The sequence below is a fragment of the Colletotrichum scovillei genome, assembly GCF_011075155.1.
Source record: "Colletotrichum scovillei strain TJNH1 chromosome Unknown Contig00003, whole genome shotgun sequence".
NCBI lineage: Eukaryota > Fungi > Ascomycota > Sordariomycetes > Glomerellales > Glomerellaceae > Colletotrichum > Colletotrichum scovillei.
The window spans coordinates 815,259-838,862 of record NW_023336261.1 but is presented as its reverse complement, the minus strand read 5'-3'; the positions used below and the strand labels follow the sequence as shown (position 1 = coordinate 838,862).

General features: G+C 51.8%; 6 protein-coding genes across 6 annotated transcripts; 5 read left to right on the top strand and 1 right to left on the bottom strand.

Moving 5' to 3' along the window:
- Positions 1 to 687: 687 nt before the first annotated feature.
- HER10_EVM0003840 (uncharacterized protein) lies at positions 688 to 7,884 on the top strand (the record flags this gene model as incomplete). The annotated part of the gene is made up of 12 exons (XM_035473503.1): positions 688 to 917; positions 976 to 1,066; positions 1,121 to 1,192; positions 1,246 to 1,608; positions 1,672 to 1,884; positions 1,939 to 2,069; positions 2,130 to 2,574; positions 2,626 to 3,361; positions 3,415 to 4,742; positions 4,801 to 4,893; positions 6,009 to 6,071; positions 7,738 to 7,884. The coding sequence occupies 12 exons, from the start codon at positions 688 to 690 to the stop codon at positions 7,882 to 7,884; spliced, it is 3,912 nt and encodes a 1,303-aa protein (XP_035335870.1).
- Positions 7,885 to 11,178: 3,294 nt separating this feature from the next.
- Positions 11,179 to 12,206, top strand: HER10_EVM0011418 (NmrA-like family protein; the record flags this gene model as incomplete). Its single annotated transcript, XM_035480851.1, has 3 exons — positions 11,179 to 11,211; positions 11,284 to 11,700; positions 11,757 to 12,206. The coding sequence occupies 3 exons, from the start codon at positions 11,179 to 11,181 to the stop codon at positions 12,204 to 12,206; spliced, it is 900 nt and encodes a 299-aa protein (XP_035336576.1).
- Positions 12,207 to 12,940: 734 nt separating this feature from the next.
- HER10_EVM0002613 (uncharacterized protein) lies at positions 12,941 to 13,744 on the top strand (the record flags this gene model as incomplete). The annotated part of the gene is made up of 2 exons (XM_035472319.1): positions 12,941 to 13,189; positions 13,244 to 13,744. The coding sequence occupies 2 exons, from the start codon at positions 12,941 to 12,943 to the stop codon at positions 13,742 to 13,744; spliced, it is 750 nt and encodes a 249-aa protein (XP_035335764.1).
- Positions 13,745 to 14,643: 899 nt separating this feature from the next.
- HER10_EVM0009961 (TPR domain-containing protein) lies at positions 14,644 to 17,009 on the top strand (the record flags this gene model as incomplete). The annotated part of the gene is made up of 3 exons (XM_035479432.1): positions 14,644 to 14,991; positions 15,057 to 15,466; positions 15,521 to 17,009. The coding sequence occupies 3 exons, from the start codon at positions 14,644 to 14,646 to the stop codon at positions 17,007 to 17,009; spliced, it is 2,247 nt and encodes a 748-aa protein (XP_035336442.1).
- A 1,121-nt stretch (positions 17,010 to 18,130) lies between these two features.
- On the top strand, positions 18,131 to 20,351 carry HER10_EVM0011001 (alkaline phosphatase; the record flags this gene model as incomplete). Its single annotated transcript, XM_035480443.1, has 4 exons — positions 18,131 to 18,842; positions 18,908 to 18,996; positions 19,053 to 19,131; positions 19,185 to 20,351. The coding sequence occupies exons 1-4, from the start codon at positions 18,195 to 18,197 to the stop codon at positions 20,349 to 20,351; spliced, it is 1,983 nt and encodes a 660-aa protein (XP_035336524.1). The 5' UTR covers positions 18,131 to 18,194.
- HER10_EVM0005091 (uncharacterized protein) lies at positions 18,514 to 21,880 on the bottom strand. The gene is made up of 2 exons (XM_035474716.1): positions 21,826 to 21,880; positions 18,514 to 21,772 (listed from the first exon to the last, which is right to left on the bottom strand). Exons 1-2 carry the CDS (start codon positions 21,864 to 21,866, stop codon positions 20,416 to 20,418), a joined length of 1,398 nt encoding a protein of 465 aa, XP_035336001.1. The 5' UTR covers positions 21,867 to 21,880; the 3' UTR covers positions 18,514 to 20,415.
- Between the last annotated feature and the right edge of the window lie 1,724 nt (positions 21,881 to 23,604).

The window sequence follows — 23,604 nt, the reverse complement described above, 5'->3', positions numbered from 1 at the left end:
GAAGCTATCCCCTCATTTGGCAGATGGGCGAGCACGGCAGGCAGCGACTTTTACAACGGTGCCCCTATGTTGAGCCGGACCCTGTCAAAGTCGGACTCTGCCAAGCGCAACGGCCCGAAGGGCTTGGCCCAATGTCACCACTTTTGGCTCGCCGGGTACTCTCATATTCTCGGATCTTACTCCGACAACAATGTGTTCGTACTCGGGGAACCCCCGCAGTGTCATCCAGACCTGACCCTTTCCGAGCATGCCGCTCTTTGAAGGAGCGTGATCGCGGCAAGAGCAGGATCAAGCATGGGAAAGTTGTTGCATTTGCACTTGAAGAATCCTTCCGACGTGCAGACCCCACTTGCTACCGCTTACCATGGGTCTTGATACAGTGGGTAATCGGGATTTCAGTCCCTGCGATTGCACGATGCGAAGCTGACAGGTGCTCGAAAGGGAAACTCTACCGGGTCTAGGCTAGTAAACTCTGGTTCTTTAATCTTGAAAATTAAGTCTAACGTGTGGATTAGCCAGGCAGCAGTAAAGTAGCCAGTGTAAGTGACCGGAGCTCAGATACTTCACGATGTTGACTAGAACAACTTAACCACCAGCTTTGGTGAGAAGAGTCATATAGAGGCGTTCTCTTTCTCTCCTGTCTGATTGACCTTCCTCTGGCCATCATCTCACTTTCTTTAAGATTCCATGATGCGTTGGTTGACAGGACTCTGGCTCGCAGGGTCCGGCCTAGCCGGGCTTGGTGCTGCGTTCCCAGCAAACTACGATCCTCGCAAAGACGACTTCCCGACAGTCGAAACTCATCCCTTTGCCGACTTTGGCCCCGTTGTGATAAAGCGAGCGCATAAGCCTGATTTGCGAATCTTGCCGCTTGGTGCGTCTATCATGAGTGGCGTCGGATCAACGAATGGCAACGGGTATGTCAATCGCCTTGACTTCTTAACTCGATTGAGTGGAGTAGCTGACAGTTTGTAGTCTAAGAAAGCCATTGAGAGATGCTCTTCGTTTCGATGGCTTCGAGGTCGACATGGTTGGTGGTCGAAACTCCGGGACCATGAAAGATAATGTGGGTTTAATAGAAGCTGTGTGTGAGTTTCGGCTAACAACGCTTGACATTCAGGATCACGAAGCCAACCCTGGGGATATTTTGACTGAGATTCGAACTCGACTTCAACACGCGTTGGGGTACAAGGTCTGTACCAGGTCTTTCGTCAGCATACCCCTACTTACCTATCATCAAAACAGGCAAACGTAATCATCATCAATGGGGGCACGAACGATGCAGTGCGGACGATTGACCCAGCCGGCATATACCACCGAATGGACGACATGCTCAGCGACATCTGGAACTCTGAGGACATGGGAAACGCCTGCATCATGCTATCAACTCTTCTGGACACTTCAGATGAAGCTGGCGCCGTCAACCGCATTTTCATCAACCAGGAATATCGACGCCTAGTAAACGACCGCGAGGCTGACGGTAGATGCATCGTTCTGGCTGATATGGATCCGCCGGAAGGGCCACAGCACGGATGGATACAAGCGAAAGACGCAAAGCCCGAATGGGCGGACTACAAGCCAGACGAGATACCACACACGCATCCTAACGTACGTCTGGTTCGAGCTCATAGTCTGGTTGACCTTGCACATTCACTGACACAATTTCCGCAGGATGAAGGACATCGTAAGATGGCTTACATCTTCTACAGAGCTATCCTCAAGGCGGTCGCACTGGGGCAGGTCATGCCCCCGTCGACCGAATTCGAAGTGGCTGACCCTGTTTGCGACAAGTTTTCTGGCTCAGGTCTCAATCCGGGCGGCAGAACGCAGAGGGGCACTGGGAACGATGATGATGTCTACCGTCATTACAGCGAAGAGATGGGAGTAAGTAAATCGAACATGTCCGCGCCGTCAATACCTCTGAGCTAACAGTAGCAGATCATCTGGTCGACGACCGAGAGTGAATGGGATCGCGACCAGTGGCGATTTGCTCGACTCTTCTCAGACAAGTACGATGACTTCATTGCATGGGTCAAAACTAGTGACACCTCAAACACTTTTGCAGTTTGGTAGGCGACATCTCGATACCTTACTTTAGACTCCTCGATATGGCGGCTAACGCGACCCAGGTCCAACTCCGGCGACGGTAAAGGCGAATTCACAAAGCTCTCGGCCGACTTTGATCCTGGCATGTATTGCGATGCAGGCAGCCAATACTTTATTGACATGAACGGTGATGGCCTCGATGATATGGTCTGCATCGATAGCAAGGGCAACGCGTACCTATCCATCAATAACGGAGACGGCGGCAGAGGCGTGAGGCCGCCGACGTTCAGACATCTTGGTCTGATCAAGAGTACCGAAACATCCAGCAGAGACAACGTACGCATGGCCGATATCGACGGCGATGGAAGAGGCGATTATCTTGTCATCGACAAGCTTGGCACAGTCACCGCATGGCGAAACGGATGGGTCGACGACAAACCCAAGTATTGGCAAGCTTTGGGTGTACGATGGGAGGATCAGTACACGCGAGATATCAAGGGTGTTCAATTCCACGACATCAACGGCGACGTATGTCAAAGTCCTACCACGCATTTAAGCTGAAGCTAATACTTTCGCAAGGGTCGCGACGACTGGCTTTGGACGGACAAGACAGGCGCTACAACTACCTTCACGAACAGCCGCTCTTGTAAGAAGAAGAAAGAAGGCGATGGTCTCAATGTCGCTTGGCGTCAGGGCTTCTTCGAGAAAGAAGGCACCGGTCCCACACACAAGGGCGTCCCCGGCTACATCACTAAGCAGGAGACTGATCTCCGCAAACGCGTTCACTTTGCCCGGGTTTACGGAGGTTCATCATCCTTCGGAAACCTCTCACTCAAAGACTACGTATTCCTTGAGCATGCCAAGCTCAGCAACGGCATGCATAGCTTCAAGATGCGCGTGTGGAAGAACACTGGCGGAGGTGCCTCCAAGCTGAAAATGGATGGCAACAAATACTGTAACATGGTCGGACACGCTGACGGGCGCTCTGACTATGTGTGGACATGGTCCAACGGCAAGATGGAACTCTTCATGAACCGAGGCAAGAAGGCCATCGCCGACAACGATGCTGAGGGCTTCTGGGACTGGAGTCCGGGTGTCATCTGGACGCCGCCCGCGGCTATGCACAGGCTGGACCTGCACCTCGCCGACTGGGACGGCGACGGCGCGTGCGATATCATCTACGTGAACCCCAAAAACAACCAGTTGCGGGTGTTCATCAACGAGTATCCGAAGATACAGTCTTGGCAATTCACTGAGATCAGCCAAGTGCCCACTCTCCCCTGTCACGAGAGAAGAGGTGTCGGGATCAACGACTGTGAGTTCATGGAAGTACACCGCGGTACGTCTACAATGAGCTAACGAGACAAGTGGCTGTTCGCTTCGCAGACTTAACTGGCAACAAAAGAGCCGACTTCCTTTGTCTCCGCCCAGATGGATTCATCACCGGGCTGCTACACCAGAACGATGGAAGTTTCAAGGCAGTGGGCCAAGTCAAGGTTGCTGAAGGCCACGACAGAGCCATGCTTCGTTTTGCTGATGTCAATGGCGACGGAAGAGACGATCTCTTGTGGATTGAGAAGTTCTCAGGCGACACTTGGGCCTGGTACAACGAAGGCGAAGACGCAAGCAGACCGCTGGGGTCAGCATTCCATTGGCGTCAACAGACAGAGATGGCGTACGCCGGTCTGGCTGCCGGAACATGCCTCTTCTACACTGATCTCTCAGGTGACTTCCGCGCGGATGAGCACTATGTCCTTGAGTCGATCAACAACATCGCTGAGACATCTTTCAGCCCTGCATGTGGCCTCAGCAATGTGGAAGGCGACGACCCCGAGGGCGTTATCGATCCTAAGCTACCCGTGAGACCCGAAGATCCCAACAGCGGCAATGATGAGGTTCCGGAGGGAATCTGCTCATACAAGTTCCTCGGGACTACACAGCTGACGCTCAAAAACACTTGGGAGAACTCGGGTGCACGTGCTAGCCTGGAAAAGTGGTTCGAGACGAACAGCCCGCCAACCTGGTCAACAAACTATCTGAACAAGATCCTCGGTACGCAAATCACTTGCGGAGACATCTTCCACTCTTGCGCTGGGCCTTCCAAGAATTGCTCCGAGTACAACCCTCCCGAGGCTTTCTACGTGCACATGCAGATCGCCAACCTGCACGACGGCATGGCCAAGTTCTGGGGCATGATGGTCAACGACAGCGTCACTGCCTTGGGGAGCGATATTACAACCATTGTGAACAAGTACGGCACACCCAAGGACGATACTAATACCATTCTCAACATGCTCGTCGGTCTCTTCACGAGTCTCGCTGGTGTTGGCGGTACTATCTCAGACGCTTTGCCTGGAAGCACAGGAGCAGGTGTGCTCGGCAAGTTCGTCAACCCCATGACACTGTTCGCCGGCGTAATCGCTATCGCAGCTACAACAGCCGAAAATGTGCCAGAGGTCGATCCCGCCGGGCTCGAGCAGGACTTGAAAGACAGTTACAGCACTATGTTCTCCCACATCTCGAATCACTGCAAAACTGCACTGAGTTCCGTGATCAATGGAGAAACAGTTCCAAGGATTGGCGAAGAGGGCATGCGGGAGTACATTCTGCGCCATTTTGACGATGGTGCGTGGCTAAGTTCTGAGTGGGTGGGCGACATGATTGATATGATGGCAACCAATGTCTTTGGGAAATTCGTAAGTTTCCCCTGTTCTTGCAAGACCCAAGACATCAAGTTACTAACGCATTTATCAGAGAGAGTTTGCACTCATCCGCTCTATGAAGACGGCAAACAAGAGGGAGTACAAGTTCCTCGTCACGTCCGCCGATCAAAAAGTTGTACCGACTGTGAGTAAGTCAAACCCCCCACTTCCCGGCACCCCCCTGTTTCTGGCACCCACAAAAACGCGAAAATCCACCACAACGCAATGCCCACCCCCAACCTCCTTTTATCACAACATTTTCAATTCGAGTCCAAATGGGCATACCTTCTTCTATATCTAATGCCTCAATATACCGAAGATCAGCTTCGTCAGGCTCTCGAGGACATCTCAAACGGCAAGAGTCAAAGAGAGCCTCATTGGGTATGGGATACCACGATCAACCCTCCAACTACGTCTCCAAGGTGGTCAGACTAGGAAAGTGGCTTTGCTGACTGGCAGAGGCTGTCTCCTGACCAGGAGAGTAGCTGGCACAATGGGTTCGCATTCAGGCTTCGCTGGGCCTCGCACCAACGCACCAACAGGTGAAGGAATTCGCAGAGCGAGTTCTGGCTGCTGCTGGGATACCAAACCATTAGGAAAAGGCTGGATCTATGCCTTCGTGAGAAGGAACCCTATCATTAAGGTTCAGAGAAGTCGTTCCATCGATTCTAGACGCGTTAATGGGGCATCTACTGAGGTCATTAGGAACTGGTTTAAGTTCCTTGCTATCCCTGAGATCAAGGACATCAAACCAGCCAACAGATATAATATGGATGAGACTGGCATCCTCGAGGGTCAGGAGCTAATGGGTTAGTGCTGGGCATGGCTGAGACGACGTCTGTTCGCAAGAAACAACCTGGGTCGAGGGCATGGGTCTCTATCATTGAGTGTATCTCAGCCTTGGGTAGGGCACTTCGTCCTCTTATCATTTTCAAGGGAAGACGGTCCAACAACAGTGGTTTCCATTACATCTGGTTCCATACGATGGGTGGGAGTTTACAGCAACAGATAATGGCTGGACTACAGACTTAACTGCCATTGAATGGTTAGAAAGGTGTTTATCCCACAGACTATGCCCGAGGCTGAGGCGAGGCTCGACTGTTGATTGTGGATGGGCATGGGAGTCATACGACGACAGACTTCATGTGGAATTGCTATATTAACAATATCCATTTACTGTTCTTACCACCACACTCCTCTCATGTCCTCCAGCCACTTGACCAGTCTGTCTTCAGCCCTGTTAAGTCAGCCTATCGGAAGGAGCTCGGTTACTTGTCTCAATGGAACGACTCTACCATTATAGGTAAAGGAACTTCCTGGACTGTTACCAGAAGGCTCGACTTGCTGGTCTATCAGTCTCGAACATCAGAAGTGGTTGGAAGTGGACTGGTCTACACCCTGTAGCGATGGTTAAGCCCCTGATGAACCCTATGGTATTACCTGAGCCTTCTGCTAAGCCCACCACACCCAAACCAACCAGTCGGGGCAAAAAGCGATGCCATAATGGTCAACAAACTACCCTGTTGAGCCATGGGATTCTGCTTCCTCTGCAGTGGTCTGGTCGACACCCAGGAAGCTGGCAGAGCTCAGCGGTCAACTGCACTTATACACCCAACTCGACAATGATACCAGCACTCAACGGCTGCTGTTCAGGAAGGTGAAAAAGGCTACAGAGCAGGCCTGGCAACTGGCAGCTGCCCAGCAGCAGCTGGCTCACCTGAGGGCTCAAGTTACCAACGCTGCAGTTAGGAAGAGGAAGACTGTTCAGATCGATCCCAACACGAAGTTTGCGAACATCAGGGATATCCATCGGGCTCAAATCGAAGCGGGTGAAAAGGAGGTTATTACGGCTGAATCCAGCGACTCTGAATGCCCTAGTGAGGCTGGCAGTTGTATTGTAGTGGGTGTGGTTGAGGATCAATAGTTAATAGTAATGAGGAGGTTGGGTTGTGATCCCATCGTTTTTGTGGGTGCCAGAAACAGGGGGGTGCCAGGAAGTGGGGGGTTTGACTTACCGATGGCAGTAACGACTCCACTGATCAAATGAATGTTGGAAGTTTGGTCACTGTACGGGAAGCCACAATTCGACCATGTTGCATTGGTAACAACTACCATGCCGTCAGCTTGACCACGTTGATGAACAAACGTGTTTCCGCCCTGACTCACTCAGGCTCTCTTGTATCGTGCATGTTGATTGAATACAAGGCTGTACCGCGGCGTTGAACTTGGGATCAACGCAGAGGCACGCTTGGTCCGTAGGAGAGCAGGTTGTCAAGGGAAGGGCTTTAACCATGCAAGTAATCTAGGATGAATGATAGTCAGCCAGATAATTCCTTGGCAGACCCGCGATGTGATATCATGACTTACAGCGCAACTGGGAATGCCTTCCAAGCTGAGTGACTTGGCAGCCACCCCAAGGCCGCCAAGGCCTACCAGCAGAACAGAGATCACGCGGAACGAATGCATAATGGAGGGCTCTGTCCGAATTGAAGCCCAACGAGACGTAAGCTTTCAGGGACCCTCCCACCGATAACCGTTGACAGCAATGGATCCAGGAACAAGGCCAAGACACAGGGTAGAGAAGGATGATTTAAAGAACGTCTCCTGTGATCAACAGGAGGAGAAGCATGTATGACGGGCGAACGCCACAGCTCGCCGTTCGTCCAGCTCTTCAATCATTGAAGGGGCTACGTTCTCGAGCTCGCATCGAGGGCACCACGGCAGATGCAGGGGCCGCATCGAAGCATCAGCCCTCTTGCAAGACCAGGCTCGTCGTGGCTTGACATTTCATTGTTCGTCTTTCTATTAGCTGGAGGGGATCAAGGCTGTCGATCTGGGCCCACGCACGGATGCGCTTTTTGTCTTCGAGACCACCGGATGAGGGATCGCGTTTGACACCAGCACCGTCGCTTGGGGAAGACCCAATCACGGCAATCGTGGACCGTCATCACTACGCCTGGCAACGGATTGAGGGAACAGGTTCCTATAGGGTGATGGGGAGACGGCTAATGGTGGAGGCACCTACCTATCCGCGCCTAGGATGCATCTTTATCGACGCCACAGACAATGCCTGGCTGCCTGTGCAAATGGCACAGTTGACGCGAGTGCGTTCCCTTCCATCATAGCTACTCAGTGACTGCGAGAAAGCCGATCTAATATAGCGCAAGCCAATGTGTTAAGCGAGGTACCTAGTGCCATCAAGCCACGGCGGTAGATTAGAGAATCAGGGGGATGCAACTGCATGTGAGCGCCATGGGTAGGAAGAACAACATTCATACATCGGTTTGCCCATTTGATCTTTCATGTCTCGAAGCATTTAACGCCTCTGAGCAGTCCTCGGGATGGACAATCGCCACCAGCGTTGCCCTCTCACGTTCCTGGAGACTGGAATAAATTGACAGTATGACTAATCTCGAATGAAACCATGAGAGACCGCATGTAAGACAGTGCAAAGGCCTTGGCGTTCATACCGCCCCGGGCAAGAGTTCCTCGGGAGCCGGAACCTTCGTCTCCACTTTCGGTTCCGGATGCGGGACAGAAACGACATGTCGACCGATGATGGCTGGGTTCATCCGGACATGTTTGGCGTCGTTACCATGCATGGAATCTAGAAGTACTACCGATCCGATCGATCTGCAGCGTTTCAATGATACTTGAGCCGTGTATCCGAGCCTCACGATGTCCGGAAACGTCCGGAGGGACATTGAAAATGGGAATCACGGCTCGTCGGCCGATGATTTCTAGTGACTAGGTTGAGATTTTAACAGATGCAGCTGCAAGTTCAACCAGCTTCTAGAATTTTTCTCCCCCGCCAATCGCCCTCCCTCCAAAAAATGGGCGTGTCAGCCAAAAAGTGCTTGGGTGGAACCAATTGACGCGACGACGTGTAAAGTGATTTGCTCAACTAAGGAGCGAAATACTTGTCACACGGCCGAACTGATCGAGGCTGGGCCTCGGCAAATATTCCCACCTACCGAACTTACGGTTCTAGAAACCTGCCTAGGTATTTTCAGGGCTGAAGGTATAACAAGTCTTTGACGCAGCCAACCACTGAAACGATGCTCACCATGCAACGCTCACTAGGTACTAATCGCGCTGCGGGTTGCGAGTCGCGAACTGTGATTCAAGGAGTCGTTCTAGTGCGACAATCTGTTGACCGAGCGGTGTTCCCAGGACTCGTGTGAACTGCCCGCCGCTCGACCCGGTGTACCCACTCCCGAGTTAAATGAGGCGGATGTGATCCAGGACTGCTCCGTATGACTTCGGAATGTCGCGGGCCGTGAAGTGTTCAAGTCGTCAACATACGCAGTGGGCACCATGACTCGTCCCAATGGCATTGATCATGGATTTTCTGGTTCGGCTGGTGGGCAGTCGAATTTTGTTCCGGGAACGCCGTCAGTGCGCTGTGTTGATCAACGTCGTTTCGAGGAACTTTAATCAATATAGAGTTCAAGTCATATTAGTCCAAACACCTCAGGGGCTACACTGCCGTACAACAATGTCATGAACATGTGGAGCCGTTGCGGAAGATGAATCAGTATTTAGACAAGTGACGACTTATAACTCACGAGAAGTTGAAAATATTTACTCAAATCAACTACAGTCAACTCTCACCCATCATCACTCGAGATTCTACAGACAAGCCAAAATGCATATTCCTACTCTCTCAACCCTGGGCCTCCTTCTCAGCCTCCCCTTAGCTGCCGTTGCACAATCGCGATGCCAATCCGACATGATCACCACCGATAAAGACAAAGAATACAGCGTGGCAGTCAACTTTGACAGCGCCTCTAAGAAGTACACCGCAACGGTGCCGCCTGGCAGCATGTCTCTCACCACTCCTGCATTGAGCATCACCAACAACGGCGGATACAAGCGACTTTTCTGTCTTGCCAGTGAGCCAGACAGACCACAATCTGTCAGTTGCTTTGCTCTCCAGCCAAAGTCGACTTGTGCCTTGCCGGATTATTACGGAGTACCCTTCAGGCTCGACACCTACCGTCGTTGAAGACTAGCAACTCTAGTGTTGACATTGAGAGTGGTATCGCATGTCTTTATCATACGGCAGCTTTTATCATGACCGCAGAATACGATAGTGATACGGCATGAGTCTACGGAGTTACATGATACCGGCGATTATTGGAATTGCACTAGATCTAATAAAATTACAAAAATAACTTTCAATCATTCATGAAATTCCCTCATTGTGCCAAATTCGAAAAGCGACTGTTGTTGATCAGCTATACCTCTGTACATGTAAGTAGTACCCTTCTCTCAATTATATACCTGGCCTAGGTAAGTACTTTCTACCGTGCTTCAACACTCTTCGGCACGATTTCTCTGAGTCTTGCGAGGCATATGTGTAAGTAGATCAAGTATCGACTAAGCGTACTGCAAGAAATGCCCAGTCTACAATTGTTGCCCTTCAAATTCGGCTATCTACTCAAACTCGTTGATCCGTCTCACTGAGATTCAGCAAGGCGTTTTCCGTATCAGGCTTTTCCTTGTAGTGACGATGTTGAGCCCGTGTGCACTACGTGCGAAGCAACTGCCTAAAAAGTAGCACCGATATTTCAATTTGTTGTGGCGCTGGCGAAGCCCGCCATTAACCCCGGGCTTCCTTGTACTCTGGAACATGCCTTGATGTAAGGTAGGCTACATAGTGTGGCCTTTTTCAATGATCGAGATGTCAGGTACCTTACGCACTGGAATATTCTCCCACAGGCTGCACAACTGAGGTCTCACGAACGAAGAATATACTTCAACTCTTATCACATCTAGTTCATAGCGATATCCCTTAAAGGTATCGAATGCTAGAGAAATGGGAGCACTCTGCCTTAGTAATCAATCAAGAGCTTGTTCTGCGAAAGGTTATCGATGCCATGGTTTTTACCCAGCATTGCTGACAAAGCCGTCAACAGCAGAAAGATATCAAATCCGTCAAAAGTTGCATGCTGTGACCACCGAAGACGAGGAAGAAACGTTATGGCTGCGAATTCCATTGCTTACGAATCAGAGCTCAGTTTTGCTTGAGGATGGGGTCAAGGACACGGCATCCGCAGACGGACAATGGCGATCCATGTCCGAAATGGAGTCCGTACAAACGGACTATTCCGGCGGCCAAAGACATGTCCGCAGGTTGAGCTCTTTTCTGCCAAGAAATAAAGTTCACCCAGGACCAAGAAAGTGTGTTGCAAAACTGTTTGTTAAAGATTTGCTGAGAAGTCAATCTGTTCTGGATTTAGGATAGGAAATCTAGTAACGTTAACTCTTTTATATGTTCTGGCAGTTGTTTCCTGCAGTGCATTTAAGAACCAGCTCAGCTCCTACGACTGTGAAAGATGGCCCAGACTCATCTTACATCTAGTCTCTGCTCATTGTACTTACTGAAACTTTGGACAAAGGAATCGCCAGCATAAACCATCGGACAATGTCGTCAATCAAGACAGTTGCGGTATTCGGCGTAAGTTCTCTTTCAAATACCCTTTTGCAACGAAAGTCAATCCAGGTATCATGACGCTCAATTCGCACCCAGGCTACCGGTAGCATCGGACGCTTTGCTCTTCCAGCTCTACTGGAAGCCGGCTTTGAGGTGACCGTTATCACTTACTCAATTGTGGGAAAGTCATTCCCACCACAGGTGAAGATAGCCATCACCGACTTCAGTCCACAGTCGCTACACCAAGTGTTGACAGGACAAGACGCCGTGCTGTGTGTCTTGGGTCATGCTGTATTTGACAGGCAGATTGATGTAATTGATGCTGCTGCGAAGGCCGGCGTCAAGAGGTTCATCCCAAGCGACTTTGGAACTCCCAAAGGGCCCAACGACGTCCCGGAGTACCGCGCTATCCTGAGGAAAAAGGCACAAGCACAAGCGCTTCTGGAGGAGAAGGCCAAAGAAGACGGCAACTTCACTTGGACTTCGTTCTGGAATGGTCCTCTTCTGGACCGGGTGAGCATTGTATCATGTTGTTTTTACAGAAGTCCAGTGCCTAACGGAAGTCTCAGTCTATGGCCCTGTTTCCCGATTTTGGCTTCGACCTCAAGAACCACTCAGCTACGATTTACGACTCAGGCAACGAGCCCTTCACAGCTATGAGCATCGGAAAGATTGGCAAGCCCATCGCTGCAGTCTTCAAGCATCCCGAGGACACAAAGAACCGATATGTCAGGCTTTCTGCTCTCACAACCTCACAGGGAGCAATCCTCGAGGCGCTGGAGAAATTGACAAACCAGAAGTGGGATACTACCACGGTCAGCACTGATGAAGCCAGGCGGGAAGGCAGGATCAAGTTGGAAAGAGGTGACTATAAAGGGGCATATGTTGGATTTCTCGTGGCTCAGCTCTATCAGGATGGAGCCGGCAGATCTGTCCTGGACGGGGCAGATAATGAGTTGCTCGAGGTTGAGCCCGAAGAACTGGATGAGATTGTCAGCAAGGCGCTTGCTTGGGTTTAGCTGTATGGTTCAGTAGCAACGTCAACCAAGTCCTGTGCGCGTCTCAATCTACCTCATGTTAAGGTGATTTGAGTAAGCCCGATGGAATTGCCGAAATGATCGATCAAATGCCGCGGATATCTTGCAAGGGTGGAGAACTCTCCTCACTGACCACATACCTGAGTAACGAGATCATACATAGACGAAAGTGGCATCAAGCTTGGAATCCCCCTTCCTCGGCGGACATAGTATGTTCTGCTTAGGTAAATCCCGGAAAAGGAAAGCAGCAGCATATGAGGCAGTCACGGCAGTCGACAGTGATTCGTACCTTCCTTACGTTCTAAGTCCACTCGGTCGGTCCCTTCCCATTCTCACTTCGTCTCCTTCCTGCACTTACCTTGCCTCAGATATCCGGGCACACCTTCCCTTCCGCTTCCATCTTCCCGCCTCAGCTCACTCTCTCCCGTCACAACTTCACAACTTCACGTCTCCACGCAGCAAGCACTTGATTCTTTTCTTCGTTTCAACAAACCGTGAATCTTCCAATTCTACCACTGTCTCGAGCCAGTGCGTTCGCTCCCTGTTAGGGCAAGCTCGAGGCCTCCTATATTCTCCGACATCTCTCCTTGAGACTATCATCCACCACTTTAGCTAAACAGCTGCTCTTCCCACCAATCCGACGCACTTTTGCGAATCATCCCGGCAGACAGGGACACATCGAGTACCTAGGTGTTGTTACCAGAGCAAGCATTGCGATGTACTACTGGGAGTGTGACACCTGCGATCGCAGCTTTGGCAGCGAGCACGCAGTTCAGCAACACATGGATGCACTGGGCCATTGGGATTATGATGACACATCTCAATACTCTAGCGGCCAACATGAATGCGACGATTGTTACGATCGGTTCCACGACGAGCAGGATCTCCGCGATCACGAGGTCGAGGAACACAACTACTGCGATCCTTGCGACCGCTACTTCAGCAACCAATACAACATCCGGCAGGTAAGTCAACCTCACCCATTTTCGCACTCGAGCAATCCGACTAATCGCAACTAGCACTTGAACTCCAGTGTTCATCGCAGTACCAGCGACATCCAGTGCCCCTTCTGCAAGCAGAAGAGGAACACTGCCACCGGCCTCATTCATCATCTCGAGGGGGGCGCCTGTCCCAAGGCCCCTCTTGACCGCGATAAGCTCTACCAGGCCGTGCGTGCACGCGACCCCAACGGAGTCATCTGTAAGAAGCTCCTACAGTGGCATGCATCTCCTACCTACACTGCCACCAACCGAACATACAACTACCACATCGATGCTTACGAGTGTTATCTCTGTCACCGTGCCTTCTCGACTTTGAGTGGTCTTAACCAGCATCTCAACTCTCCCGTTCATCAACAGAAACTCTACCACTGCCCGAACCGTCGTTGCGGTCGCGAGTACACCACCCTCGCCGCGGTCATCAACCATCTCGAAAGCGAATCCTGCGGCTATATGCGCTTTAAGGCAGTGCAGAAGAACGTTGGACAGATTCTCGATCCGCGTCGGATGCTTTCTCTCTAATGGAAGGTGCGATACTTGTGAGAATATTCTCGAAACAATGGGCGAACGATGCGCGAACATGTGGACACGGGTCTGTCGTGCGCCATGAAGATACTTTGACGAGACTGGTGTGAGACGACATGGAAGCGTGGGGCTGAGAAATCGGGGCGGCCAATGTGTTGCAACTGTAATACAAGCTGATCATGTCGTTGGTGTCCAGATTCCCTCAACGATAGGTTAAGGGATTGAATGAAAGACTTTCTCTGAAATTGATTCATTCCCCAGTAACGATCTGTCAGGCAAACAAGGCACAGTTGATTTCTTCATTGCGGCTCACTCAAATAGGCATTCACCAATGAAAGGCCTGGCTTGCTTTATTGACTACCAATGGGGTGCAGGCGGTTCCAAACGAGATCTGGGCTCGCTTATCCAGTCGTACCCATGATGTTGGGGAAAATGCGGACTCACACCCTCCGAAATCCACGCGCATCCGGAACTACAAACCGAGTCCAGACGCTATGGGGCCGTCTATCATTGGTGCCATAATAGGTCTTTGCCTGAATCGAGTCCGGTGTCCAAGACATATCGCGCTTGCTCCCGCATTGCCGGGCCCAATTGGTAGCAGAGACCAACGGAGCCCGTCAAGATGACACCTAAATCAGAAAGCAACTGGCGAGTGTATCTCCGGTGATCTGGGTTCCTGTCAATATATTTAAGGCTGATTCTGTCTGCTTTCGGAGCTCATGAGGGTCTGTGCCAGCCAAACTCGTCCTTCTCATGCTCTCATCCAGCATATCTTCTCTCAAACCCCATGAGCCTACGACTCTTCAACGAATGATTACCAAGGTCCTCAAAAGGAGTGTAGCCTGCCTAGCTCGACCAGTACAACCTCAATAGTCTGAAATTTGTCTACATTTACCATGGGCTTAGAACAAAGGTACAATGGGGACGCAGATGGCGACACCGATACGTCGAATCCCACGCACCCAACACTCAACACCATCGATTTTAACCTCCAAATTGGCGTCGAAGAAATTCTCACCGACGTTGATCCCGACGTCTCCCTAGAATTCTTGCAGAAGGCCGAGGCCCACTCTGGAAAACTCCCTCCAACGCGCATATCGAGGGAGGTGCTCGTCAGCACGCACAATAAGTATGTTGAGCAGCAACAAAAGTCTGGGCAGCAGAACGGACCGCGAATGGTGAAAAAGGTCGTATTGGCACTTTCATATCCGCCGTCAGTCAAGTCCGTGGCGAATCTCTCACCGGTACGTAGTTCTCTCTCAGACATGAGGCAATTCGGCCAGAATCGCAACCGCTCACCCATGTCCAGATGCGCCTTGACGAGCTCTTGGTGGAGAATCATCACGAGGATAAGTACCTCGTCCTCAGGACAATCGTTCAGCCCTATCCAGGAGCCGGGACCATTACTGTCGTCGAAGATCAACATGGCAGCGTTGATAAAATGGCTCTTTACAATCAGGGCAACTCTACAATTCTGCAGTCTATCCCGGAAGGCTCGGTGGTTCTCGTAAAGGAACCGTATTATCGTTTCAGCGGCGACAACGACTTCATGCTTTGTGTTGACCACCCCTCAGATATCGTGCTTCTTCGACCAGGCCCAGACGATGCGCTCATTCCAGAGCAGTTCAAGGCGGTGCCAGAGTTCGAGACTGCCGCTGACTGGAAGGCTGCTGGGGATCGAGCCTTCATCTCGAAGAATCTTCCTTTGGCAGTGGTAAAGTGAGATGCACCACCCTTTCCTTAATTGAATCCATGCTTATACGAGTTTTGTAGTTACACCAGAGCTTTGGACTTGGCTCCAGAAACGGACTCCTCCTTCCTGGTTGATGTTCTCTTGAAACGAGCGGGTATCAATCTTAGCCTCAAGTGTTTTGACGGCGCGCTATCAGATGCGCTCTCCGCGAGAGGGGCATCTTCAGACTGGAGGTCGCATTTCATTGCGGGCAAGGCGGCTTACGAACTCACGGATTTCCAGAGTAGCAAGCAACACTTCGAACCAGCTCTAGCACTCAAACCCGAGGCAGCCAACATCCGAAAGGAATACGAAAGATGCGAAGCAAGACTCAAAGAAGAAGAAGGCAACTACGATCTCGCAGATATGACAGCGGGTGTCACTACGAAGAATATCCACATTGACAGAGCAAGCTTCTTGTCGCGCACCGAAGTCAGGGACTCGCCACATCACGGGCGCGGCCTCTTCGCCACAGAAGACATCAAAGCTGGGGAGATGATATTTGCCGAAAGAGCAACAAGTGTCCCTAATGAATTCAACCCGGAACACAACGCAGCCGCAGCATACTCCCAGCTCGTGGAGCTGTGCGCAGATAACCCAACAGTTCACAAGAAGGTTCTCGACCTCCACGGAGGGTCCTATAAGCGCACCGGCCAAGAAGGCACTCTCGTCGACGGCAGGCCAGTCATCGACGTCTTCCTGCTCGAATCTATCCGCCGCAAGAATTGCTTCAGCGGCGCCCAGGTGTCGGCGCAAGCCGCGAATCCGGAATGGAATATGTGGAAGCAGGGCATGTCGCGCGGGCTCTGGGTGTATTCGGCCTACGCCAACCATGCGTGCCTTCCCAATGCCAACAGGTCCTTCATTGGAGATATGCTCATCGCCACGGCTACTGTCGATATTCCTGCCGGCACAGAGATTACACACATTTACCTGCCTCCTAAGGCGGCGTACCTCCATCGAATGCCGCAATTCCGCCGCAGCTGGGGGTTTGTCTGTAGCTGCGCCCTTTGCGCCGGAGAATCCGGATCCTCGACGGAGCAGCACCAGAAAAGGAACACTGTCCTTGCAGAGATCGAGGCCGTCATCAGGAGGAAGCGTCCAACTAAGTTCTACCCCGACGCGACAATTCGACAGGTCGAGAAGTTAGCGAACAGGCTCTCTAGTCTTCATGAGAAAGAGGTCTACGATGACCTTTCATTACCGCGCCTGATGCTCGTCTGGCCGACGATGTGGCTCGTAGAAGTATGGCGCACCAGGAAGCAATGGAACAAGGTCGTCAAGTGGGGTAGTGAGGTTTTCCGCAACTTTGGCCTCGTCGAGCCGGTGAGGGAGGGGAGGCTGTGGATGTATAAGGACACCCAGGCGGTGACGACGTTTGAGGTCATAAGGGCTTTGAAATGGTCGGCCGAGGCCTACACCGCACTGGGCGAAGAGGCATTGGGGAGAGATTGTTTGGATGCTGCGAGGACTGGGTTGAAGACCATGGTTGGGTTTGTCACAGACGACACATTTGCAGCGTTCAAGTAGGCCATTTGTCATTGTGCTTCTGACATTGAGCGACCGTCCGTCCTATCATGTTGTGTGCTTACCTCTCTCGAGTCCGGATGTTCCGCTCCCTCGGTAACTTAAGAGTAATGCATCATACCGAAGAAAACAATCAATTTTGCTTGCGCTATTTGTTTATTTACAGGATATGAGATATCAGAGGCTTGGCAAACGGCGCTCTTCTTGGCACCGCGGACGTTGAGCATGAATCAGGGCATAGCGTTATCGCTGAGAAGAACCCCTTCTTGGCACTTCAAGGTTTTCAGCTGTGTGAACTTTCCCAGCCCTCAACCTGTGAGACTGTTGATTTTCTCCAAAGTTGTGAGCACGTGGGACTCCAGGAATTGAGTTTCGATGTGTGTTATGGGCCCTTTGAGCACAGGATTGAAAGTAAATCCTCGCTTCTCGCTTCTTACTTCGCTATATCTTATTCCTTCGAGCATATTTACCCAATTGTTACGTATTTTCGAGTATGTCATCGTGCGCGGAAGAGTTGCACCGCATTCGTTTCTCCAACGTTGTTACCTGCGCGAGTCCATTCCGGGAATCTTCGAGCTCGGCGCAACGAAGCATCACATTGCCCGCGCGTTCAACCTCCCTCCACCACCAACAACACCAGCCAACTCTACAACATCGCATCAGATTCCTCAGAAATGGCCCCGACAGACGAGGAAATAGGTCGCGTGCTTATCGTTAGCCTGTGAGGGGAAATCGTCAATGAAGCGGGGTACGCAGCAGTGAAGCTGCAAGCCAAGAACGCTTCTGCCATCGATGCTTGGCTTCCCCCACCTCGTAGGAGGTCGGTCAGCACTTCTTCGGACAACGCCGATCTCAATCCTCGTGATAAGTTCGGTTTTCTTACTGCTGTGATGAGTGAGCCGGGTCCCCCGCCGACGCGATTCCCTTCCCCAAAGTCCCTCTATGCCGGCCCCGGGAATGTGGGAAGAACTTTACGCGGCAAGTACTTGGACCTTCTATGTTGAGTTAGACGCGTGATCGTGGACGAGGAGGTTTGAACCGACCGTCCACGATGTCTTGGCTCATGTATATCACCACAACTCCCGCCCCTCCATAAAGACGTGCCTCCATTGCCAATCCAACCTTCACCCCAAGTGTCATCCGATCTTGGCCCTTCACCTCGTGGACTGTGCTCCGTAGCATCCCACGATGTCCACCTCCGCCCTCGCCCTGGTCCTCTTGGCGTCCGCGCCCTTGGCCACCCTCGCCCAAACCTTCCAACGCCTCGGCGCCTGCCCAGACCTCGGATGCGTTTTCCCGCCCGACCAAGCCCATTTCCTGCCCGGCCAAAACTTTGACATCCGCGTCGAGATCCACGCGCCGGTGAACGGGACCGAGGCCTTCAACGACGGCGTTCCGGACCCGGAGTTCACCCTCACGATTGCGAGCAACAGCGAGCCCGAGGGCAAGTCTGTTGTCGACTTCTTTAGGATTGAGCAGGAGCCTGAGCTGGAGACGTGGACGTTTTCGTGGTATGAGGATCTGTTTGCGCAGGATGCGGGGAATAAGTCTGTGGTGAATGTGGCGTCCAAGGCGTATCGTCACTTGTCGCTGTATGAGCCGGGAAACTACACGGTTGAGTTGAACTATTACAATGGCACGAAGAAGACCCTGGCGGAGTGGCTTGTTCGTCCTCTTGCTGAGGAGAAGAAGGCCAAGAATGTGATCTTGTTCATTGGGGATGGTATGACGACGAATATGATTACGGCTGCACGCCTGTTGGGTCATAAGAGCGTGAATGGAAAGTATCAGTCGAGAATGCAGATGGACCAGTTCCCCATCTTGGGGCATCAGATGGTGAGTTCCGTTGGGGGAGAGAAGAAGGCGAGAGGAACCGTGATCAGATGCTAACCTGAGTGCAGACACATTCCGTCGACAGCTTCATCACTGACAGCGCCAACTCTGCTTCCGCGCTCTATTCTGGCCATAAGGGCACATCTGACTCCATGGGGTACGTTATTGATCAAACGTCTTTAAGAAAGAACCCGAATATTGATTGTCTTGTAGTGTCTATTCCGACTCATCGGCAGATGACTTTGACGACCCCAAGGTCGAGACGATTGTGGAGATGGTAGTTCGCGTCTGGGTAAGCCGTCTTTGACGTATCAATATCCTCTTTTGGTAGCTGACACCTCGTAGGGATCTGCTTGGGGCGCTGTGACCACGGCAGCTCTGGACGATGCCACTCCGGCAGCATTGACCGGCCACAGCAGATCTCGATCCAACGCCGGTTCTCTCATCGACCAAGCCCTCAATGGCATGACGAACTACTCTTGGAGTGCTCATCCCGGTCCTGACGTCTACTTCGGCGGCGGTGCCTCAACTTTCCTCCCCGGAGCAACTTCATACGAGGGCAAGGACTACTACGAAGAGTTCCGCAAGCAAGGCTACTCCGTAAGCTGGAACGCCACGTCTCTTCGCGAAGCACCCATCGATTCCCCAGCCCTCGGCGTCTTTTCCACCTCCCACCTGCCCGTCTGGCTCGACAGAAAGATCTTCAAAGACAACATCGCCGCACTCAAGACCCACCCCTCCGGAGACGGCTCCGCGCCGCTCGATCTCCCGGGTCTCAAAGACATGACCCTCAAAGCCGTCGACATCCTCCTCGAGCGCAGCAACGACACAGGCTTCTTCCTCATGTCCGAGGGCGCCTCGATCGATAAGCAGATGCACGCGCTAGACTACGACAGAGCCCTCGGCGACCTCCTCGAGTTCGACGACACCATCCGCGCAACTGTGAAGAAGCTGAGCGAGGCCGGCGAGCTCGAGAACACGCTGATCGTGGTGACGGCCGACCACGGCCACGGCTTCGACGTCTTTGGCGTCGCTGACACAAAGTACCTCGCCGCGCAGGACACGGACCGTAAGAAGCGCGACGCGATTGGCATCTATGAGCGGTCTGGCTTGTCACAGTATACCGTCTCCCGGCCGGACGGCATCGAGTACGGCACCGGTCCCAACTTCCCGTCCAACTGGAGCCCTCGTTACGCAATTGCGCCTGCGTTTGGTGCCAACCCTGATCGGAATGAGAATTATCAGCTTCACGAGTCCCCCCGTAGGGTGGCGGTGAGCGGGGAGGATGGGTATGTTGCGAATCCCGAGGACGGCGAGGACGGCTTCTTCGTTCCGGGTACCATCCCGACGTCATCTTCGTCAGGTGTCCATTCCCTGACTGATGTGCCCGTCTTCGCTATGGGGCCCTGCCAGGAGACATTTGCCGGTGTGTACGATAACACAGACGTCTTCTTCAAGATTGCTTCGTGTCTTGGGCTTGGGCAATCTTCACCGACGCCCAAGAGGAAGTGATTGCACGGGGCGTGTGGGTTTCAAAGCCAAGGGATAAGAGGCATTTAATTAGTCGTAGGCAATGCTAGACCAAGTCCGCCTCTCGATGACGAGTATGCAGAATCATCTTGCAGCAATCAACATTTTCCGTTCCAAATTGCAGCCTCTGTGCATCCTTAACCTGCCACACTTCTTCCATGTCTTCTTGCACGCGTCGGAGGGAAGGCAGTTGCCGGTTCTGATACATCTCCCTGATCCTGACGAGGACCATTTGACGTAGGTGTGTCTCAACGGATTCACAGCCGCCAGTCCATAGAGGCCATGCATGAGCAGAGACGAAGGATGATGTGATAGGCACCTTCAATAGGTGGTAGATGCACTGCTCTGCGTAGTATGGCTTGGTCGACGATTCTCCGTCGTCCCAGACTCGATAAAGGTAAACAATCGCCGCGTGTTTGTAGGCTTGGATTGTGTGCTCAATGTCTGGATCCCCTTCCTCAGAGAAGCTGAACTCCTGTAGGTTTCTTTTGATAACGTATCCCCTCTGCTGGTGCGCTTCGCCGGATTGTCCTTGCATCTTGCTGATGGTACTGACGATGGACACGACTGAAGTAAGCTTGGCCAGACTATGCAAGCCTTCGAGAGGCGCGACATTTGTCATGCTCAACAGCGGCCTCGATGCGCGAGAAATAGATGACATGACGTCGTGGTAGAAGCAGAGGCTGAGAAGAAACTGCGCGCTCGAAGTGTTCCAGTTCGCTGGGCCCCCCGAGTGCATGATGACGGCTTTGGCTCCAGCCAGATGATCGATTTGGCTGTCGGTATTGAAGAGGCGGTCCGAAATCTGGAGCATCAGGATGGTGGCCAGCGAGAGCTCCGGGTTCTCGGCCTGAATCGTTTCTCGCAGTGATGACAAGGCGACGAGCATATGGCGTGAAGATAGCGTTTTGAGGTTATTGTCATTCCGGAGGATGGCGAGGTGGCCCGCCGCCATGGAGGAGATTGAGAAGAGCAGGGCTGTGGAGCGGAGCATCATGGGCGTGAGGTGGACGAGGAACGGGTTCTGCACACCGGATGCCATCGATATGACACTCGCTAGTGATCCATTCCAATGATGCAATAAGTAGCGATTCATTGGGGAGATGTCTGGCGATAGATATGACGGATTCCGAATGAGACTGTCTGGGCTCGACGTCGAAGTCGCCGTCATCGAGCTGGAGCTAGGCGTCGCGGGCTGCTCATCACTTGAAGGCGGCGTGACCTTCCGAGGTCCAATGCTGCCCTTGGACTTTGGACCTTTCTTCTTTGTAACTCTTCCGCCGTCTTTGGGGTCATCGGCTGACTTCCATCTCACTCTTAGCCCGTACCCCTTGCATGTCTTGCCCAAGCGGACGCAGCGGCCGCAATGAGGCTTTGCTTCGTCGCATTTGTAGCCCTCATCTCTGTCATTGAAATTAGTACCAAGATTCCATCAACGGAGGATGAAGGATCTTACCGGCATGTGAGGCACCCTGTTCTACTCCTCTTGTGCGGCATCTTGGAGGTGGATTCCGGCACAAACACAGCATGATCTGAGGGGGCGCCGATGGATTGATTCTTCAGCAAAAGTGGGGTTCAATGCCCCTTTTGCCAGCGGCGTTTCTGTTCTTAAGTCCGAAAGTTGTTGATCTTGGCATTCATCAACGACTCATGCGCATGTCAAGTTTCACCAATTCGGCGAGCAGAAGGATGTGAAGCATTAACAGCTTGAGAGAGTCTTAATACGTTATTGACTGGCGAATATCGAGACAGTCATGGCAAGTCTACGGGGAAAACGTCCTGGTTCCTCGTTGAATTTAAAATACCGGTATCGATGCGATTGAATGAGTGATGCTAGCTACCTTAAGGTAGGAGAATACTCCTTGGGGAGAAGGGGGGAGGGTGGTCATAATGTCGCGGCATGTGAGCAGTGTCTACTGATCTCAAGATGCTCGGCGATGTTCTTACGAAGTGCATCCCTCGCTTTCCCTGTACATGGTCGTTCTGGTCACCATAACATGAGAAGCCTCCCTCCTAGCACCAATTAGGACGTGGAGAAAGTAGCAATGCTTGAGAATGTCAAACTGTTTCAACAAAATGGGATTTGATCCTTGAACCTCTGCGCGAGGGTAAAGTCATTTCCATTTCGCAAGCATGCAGCCGATTGGCGACGGCATATACTTCAATTCTTGCTTGGATCCAAGCGATCAGTGCAATCACGCCGTAAAACTTTGGAGGTGGGCCACACGCACGCTGATAGACTTGCAAAGTCGTCCAGCTCCTGTCATCCTGTCAGTACAAACATAGAAGATATCAGAAATCAGAATCGTTTACATAGTGTCGTTGTCATCTTGTACGCTTCTAAGGACCGAGCACGAGGATGGGTCCAATGAAGATCCAAGAGAAGCGAAACCCCGCATACAGACTTGTTTCTTGTACTACAACTGATATGAACAAGATCCTTTGACGCGAAGAAAAGGTCGCTGTGCCTGCATTATTCACGTAACATTCTGAAGAGGAACATATCCCGTTGGCCCGGGTAAGCTGGGCAGCAGGTCTGCGGTCTTTAAGCAAGCAAACATTTGTCCAGACCAACATGCCCAGCAACAATGCAGTATCCTCCAACCCTGGTAATGAAAGACACCAACATGCATTGGTGGCAGTTCAACGGCTTTCATATCACTGCATACCGGTAGAGAGGACAAAGGACCCGGCTAAGGGGTGGACATCCGTTTGGCTTCGAGCTATATTGGGTGCAGCTCTTGATCAGCCAGGAGCCAGGCAGTCTATTTTGCGCATGAGGCCAATCCGGGTCGAGATATTGCCTACCGTCGCCAAATTTCACTGACGAGCATATCTGTTGCTGCAGTCCCGGAAGCGAGTCGACTCCCATTCGGATGGTCCGTCTGTTCCTTCTTATACTTCCTCATCTATCCATTCATATTTATAATATGGAAGAAATAGATTCGCTGCATTAATAAACATATTCTACTTGTTCTTCTCTATTCATTACATCCTAAGGCCTTCTGCATGGGATGTTTCCTCCGAGCCAGCTGCGTACAGGAACACCTCTGATATAGCTTGGATCGTCCTGGATGTACTTCGGATGGTCTTGATTGAAATTTAGGGGTTTTCGAGATAAAACTACGATTTAGAAACTACTACTGGAAATCATGAGATACCACACTCCGAGTAGTCGGCAAAGTCATGAGCTCTTTCACTCATGTGCCCTTACCAACGTGTCTACCTTGATCCC